This window comes from Leptonychotes weddellii, chromosome 9, assembly GCF_054177405.1.
Source record: "Leptonychotes weddellii isolate Sample4059 chromosome 9, ASM5417740v2, whole genome shotgun sequence".
Classification (NCBI taxonomy): Eukaryota; Metazoa; Chordata; class Mammalia; order Carnivora; family Phocidae; genus Leptonychotes; species Leptonychotes weddellii.
In genome coordinates, this window is record NC_138377.1 from 80,308,160 (window position 1) to 80,313,896 (window position 5,737).

Below are 5,737 nucleotides of genomic sequence, written 5' to 3' on the forward strand. Positions count from 1 at the left end.
TTTTTTTAAAGATTTTTATTTATTTATTTGACAGAGAGAGAGATAGTGAGAGCAGGAACACAAGCAGGGGGAGTGGGAGAGGGAGAAGCAGGCTTCCTGCCGAGCAGGGAGCCCGATGTGGGACTCGATCCCAGGACCCCGGGATCATGACCTGAGCCGAAGGCAGACGCTTAACGACTGAGCCACCCAGGCGCCCAAATCACTAGTCTTCTTCTCCTTCATCTATTTGCCTAGCTCAACACTGGGCAAAGCCTTCAACTGAAGAGAATGCATAGTGAATGAACTTCGATTTCATCAAATTTTAAGTCGTTTCATAGAGGGCTCAAGGATGGAAAATACTAACACTCTGCCGGGGGCGGGGGGCAATTATTTTGGATTATTATTTACATTTTCATCATCCCTGCCTCCCAGTAACTACTCGCGTGGATAATCAAGAATTTAATACAATTAAAACCAAAATAGAACATTAACGGAACTACTCTGAATATGAAAACAGTCTCGGAAATGCGTTCATACTTCGGATCCACATTCTTAAAATAGAAGCTCAATTTTTCAAAAACACTAATTTTTGCAAAATAATTGGACAGAAAGGCAGGGGAAACCCATAGTATGAAATACTTAAAGGAAACACCTCCCTAAAACCACTGCAAAAAACAATGCTCTGCTCAACGGAACGTTGATCCAAAAAAGCCCATAACCCCCCTGCTCTGTAGTTATCACACATTCTCTGACAGTCTTTCTGGGTGAGAAGCCTTCGAAAGCCTTGCCACCTTGAAAATACATTCCAGAACTAAAGGGGGGGGGGGGGAGGTTACTCGCTGGAAGTTATAAACCCTCCTCTCAGGAAAGCACTGACAACTTGGGAGTCCTCTGGCCCCTAACACCAAACCACAGAGGAGGAGCAAAAACGAGTCCCCAGCCCGGGGGAGGGGGGTAACCAGGGCTGGAAAAGCCCCCGTCCCCCGAGGCAGCAACTGGAACAATGCAGGAGTGGGGCGCCGCCAGGCTCTCAGGCGAGGGGAGTCAGCTCCCGCAGGAACCCAAGGGCTCCGGCGGTCCAGGCCCACACTCGGAGACCAGGGCCCGCTCCGGAGGAAGCGGCGACCCCCAGCACCCGGCCCAGCCGGCCCAGCCCGAGCCCGCGTACCTGGTCAGTGGGGGCTCGGTCCATGGCGCCTGCAGCCGCAACGGGCCTGCGTTAGTCGGTGTGGAAAGCGCCTCGGGCCGCTTTCTCCATGGCCCCCCGCTCGAGTCGAGACAGGGCTCAGGACCTCCGCCCCTATCTGGCTGGCCCCGACACAGAGTCCGGCTACGCCACTGGCCGAGGGGGTGGCTCCAGCCCTGGGAGAAGGAGGAGGCGGTGGCAGTCTCGGGGAGGGATCATCTGGGACGGAAGCCGAGGAGGGCCCAAATAGGCGGCAGCAGTAGTGGAAAATGGCGGCTCGCGGAAGGGAATGGGGGGAGGGGCCGAGAAGGGGCGTGGGCGGAGTGATAGCAGAAGTTCTGAGCAGGTGGTAGCGGGAGCCTCGGCTGGCTGACCGGGAGGCTGAGGCCAAGTGGAGATTCCTGTAAGCAGGTGCCCCAAGCCACTCTGCGCTTTGAGCCGGACTTAACTGTCCCTTTGGACTGTTAAACTAAGGAGGGTCGGGCCACTTGGGACACAGAACACCCGGGTTCCAGTCTTCAGGGACCTCAGAGACTACTTCATTATTCCAAATCATCCCTTAGTAATGTTGGAAGAGCTTTTAGCTGCCCGCTGTACATAGCGATCCTTCCTTATGTTATCTAGCTAAAGGAAGTCATGTCTATAAAGGAAAATACCACAGAAGGGCCACTGGAGAGAAACTGAGTCAGGAGGTTCCACAAAGGCTTATGGATTAGGTAATTCATTGTCCAGGCCCAGGCTCACCTCCACCCTCACCTCCAGGCTGCTCTCGCCTGTCTCAGAATCCCTAATTTTACTCAGTCTGTATCACACCAACCAACAGGTAACTACGTACTCTGCTATGTTGCTTTCCTCCCTGTGCTTATTGATTGTTCCTTTTATTATAAAATATATATTATATATATTATCCAGTTCATTAGCTCCTCTAGGAAAGAGACTGGGCACTTGGTAAGCATGGCTGATTCCCTCTGGGCATCTCCTCAGACAAACCTTCCAACAGGTACCTCTTCTCAGAATAGTTCTTGCTTGCTGGTCAGCTCCAGGGTGAGGAAGAAAAATAAAAAGCTATATAAGCTAGATTATACTTAAGTGAAGGAAGGGAATGGAGGTGGCTCCTGTTTGAGGGACTGGAATGGAGATTTACAGCTGGGAAAGAGAATTTTAAGAAGTTTGCTTTGTCATGCTTCAGAAGACATCAGTAAAGACTTGAATTGCCTTTTAGTCTAGGTTGTTATTCTGGTTTTGTTTGAATTGGATTCTAAGAAGAGGCCGGTCTGTGAAACCTCTAACTGTACTTACATTGATACTGTACTTTGACCTGGTAAAAGGAGCTATATTGGGTTAACAAGACTTACATCAAAGCTGGCAGTAGAAACTGTTTATAAAGAGAAACATTTATATTTGTACACAGAGATCTTTCACTTATTTAGCTTTAACTAAATAAAATATTTTTATTCTCGAATTTTATGTGTTTATATGCATATGTGTGTGCGTGTGTATGTATGTGTTTGTTTAAATTGTACATGTATGTCTGAATGTTACATACATGAAGAATTCATGCAATGTAGCCCCTATCAATGAATGCAGAATAAATTTAGGTTTGCATAGAAAAGCTAAGCTATTTATATGAAGTAGTTATGTAAACTAACAGATGATCATCCTCCTTCACAATTGAAAGATAAAAAGAATTCTGAATTTTCAGAATGTCTCCCCACTGGTGGTCTCTAACCGTAAGACACCCGGATCTAAGTAAAAAGATAATAATAATGCAGTACTAATGTAGTCATAAAAATATCACGGTTCTTGGTCTCTTTCCTGCTTCTAAGGAGTAATCTGAGAAAATTGAAATAGAGGCTCTCTAAGGATCTTTCCAAATTACAGGATTTTTATGACTATGAAATCGTTCTCATTGAGAATCTTCATTGTAGAAGATACTCACTTAAATTTTAAGATCAGAATTATAAGAAATTATATGAACAACAATGTCACAATGCCATTCTTATTTAACACAATCCTAGAAAAGATTACATAGAAATTAGAGTAAAAAATTAAAATATATGAAGAAAAAAAGACATTTGAAAATACTACTTTGTATGGATGAGATGATTGAATTTTAATTAATCATTTCATTGAGCAACAAATATTTAATGTGCCAGGTGCTATGCTAAGTACTGGAGGTACAGCAGTTAACACAACACTGTGAAAGCAGAAACCATGTTTGTCTTGTGGGCAAGACATACATAGAACAAGTAATTACAGGTAAGCTGCATGTCATGAAAAAGGAAGTTTAATAGGTTCCGCCATAGTGTGGGATGGAAGGTCAGGGAAGTCATATGTAAGTAAATGGCATCTAAGCAAAGACTGAAGGGTGAGTAGGAGTTAAGGAAAAGAGGTAAGAAAGTGGTTCCAAGAAAATGGCTAATGTGAGGACCCTGGGGTAAAAGTATCCAGCATCAGTACTTAAACAAGCTCATTCCTTGAGAGTTGAGGATGAGAGGGATAATCCAATAGAGCAAGGCCTCTGACAAAGTAAAACCAGGAGAAGAAATTGGCCGTAGATGGGAGTAGGTACGTGTTGTCCATGATAACAGAAGGAAAGGGAAAAAGGGTAGATATGACTGCAGATACATTTATAAGTTGAAGGAATTCCTGTCTATGGCTTCTATTTTCTTGGGGAAGTAGGGGGCCAAGATTATCTGCTGACCATGGAGGGAGGCAGAGTTGTAATGATCATGCACTTGTCAAAACTCAGCAAACATAATTTAAGAGCTACGCATGTCATATAAATTTTACATCAAAAAGAAAAAACTATAAATATTGAACTCTAGTTTTAAGAAATTCATGTTCTTCCATAACCCAAATCTCTATCAAGATATGGAATGTTACCATGAACCCCAGTGGTTTTTAAAGCTTCTCTACTTATATCAGATGTTTGTCTTATTCACTGCTGCATCTTACTACCTATACCAATGCCTGCCACATAGCAGGTGCTCACTAGATATTTGTTGAATAAATGAACATGTGCTATGATATTAAATCAGGATTTTTTAATTCAGGGGTGGGTTTTGTTAGGCATTTACATTTCACTGAATGAGCAGGATTCAGTGGGGTAGGAGAACAAAATTCTTTCATTTTTGCTCCTCTAAGTCTTCAAATTCTCTGAGGGCTGCTCTTTATTCTGCCCTGGATGATATCTCATGAAGGTCACACAAACTTCATTCCAAGTTAAAGCTTTGCCTTTTCCCAAGCCCAGTCCTGCTTCAGAACTGCAGTGGGTTATTTGGTATGGGCCACCTTTATTTTGTTTTCTACCTTTTGCATCTCCACTTCCTCCACCTTAACTACTCGCTGATTAAGCTTTCCAATTCCTCCAGGTTTATATTGTGCAAGGGAGGGTAGCAGAGCTTCTCGGATGTCTCAGATATATGACATGCACAAAGGCACTTCCAGGCAACCACTTACAACCCTAGCCTTAGCTCTTGGGACTTTTTGGGGTTTAGCCCTCTTCTTGATCCCTGGGGTGCTCAGCAAAGTACTCTTCTTAGCTGGACTCCCTTTTAAACTGGCTTCAAGTATAATTCTCTCCCACCATCCCTGGGAACATTTTTGCTATACTCTTTTATCACTTAATCTCCCTACACATCCATCCCTCCATAAACTCATTAATTCATCTTATTTTTGGTGTGTAACAAAGTAAATTGCTTACATCAGTATACTTTCCCCTGGGAAAACTCATGTTTCCACAGTTGGTGAAAGTGTGGCTTGTTTCCAGTGTTCTCTCTCTCTCTCTCTCTCTCTAGTCAGCCTCTGGTTTTCTTAGGAAAGTATCAGATCCCAGGTCCCTGTATTCCCCCAGACTCCAGGCAACATGTATCAAGTTCTCCAAGTGTTTCCCTGAAAGCTCCTCTCACATAGCTTGAGATTAGGGGGAGCGTCTCTTTTTTCCCTGTGGGCAGAGTGGGGAAGTGTCAAGTGTCTCCAAAGCAACACTCTTCCTGAGTCATCAGCCCCCTACCCCACCTCCATGCTCTCGGGGCTGGGCACGGTGATGAATAATGCTAAGCCACAATTTCTTAGCATATTTTGCATGGTAGTCTAACACCTGACTTTAGGATGTAGGGGTACTTGGCACCTAACCCATTGTCCTTTGAGCACCTGTCAAAACAGCACCCTTATTGAATGTCATGTTACATGTTCATTGATTTAACAAATATTTTTTGAGCACCTGTTCTATGCAAGGCACTGGTCTAGGTAGTGAGAATGCAACAATGAACAAAGTCACTGCTCTTGTGGAATTTACAATTTAGTCTGGGTGATAGACAATAAGCATATAAAAAAGATAATTTCATGTAGAGATGAATGCTGTGAAGGAAGTAAAACATGCTAATGTGATTATTGCAGACTACTTTCATAGGTTGACCTCTAAGATGTGGATATCTTACCTGAGACTTGATGAGTACTAAAAGGAAATACCAAGGAAAACAAGGCCCTGGAGGGAAAAATCTTGTCATCAGAGTAACAGAATGGAGAAGACAGGTGTGAGTAGAGAATGGTGGAAGGGGAAGAATGGTA

General features: G+C 43.8%; 1 protein-coding gene across 1 annotated transcript in view; it reads right to left on the reverse strand.

Annotated features, from left to right (window-relative positions):
- The window catches only part of SECISBP2L (SECIS binding protein 2 like), a 58,826-nt gene extending 57,461 nt beyond the window's left edge, over window positions 1-1,365 (reverse strand). The window contains exon 1 of the mRNA XM_006735606.3: window positions 1,148-1,365. Coding sequence (XP_006735669.1) covers window positions 1,148-1,171 — 24 coding nt within the window. The 5' untranslated portion in view covers window positions 1,172-1,365. The remainder of the gene's footprint in view (window positions 1-1,147) is intronic.
- Window positions 1,366-5,737: the final 4,372 nt, after the last annotated feature.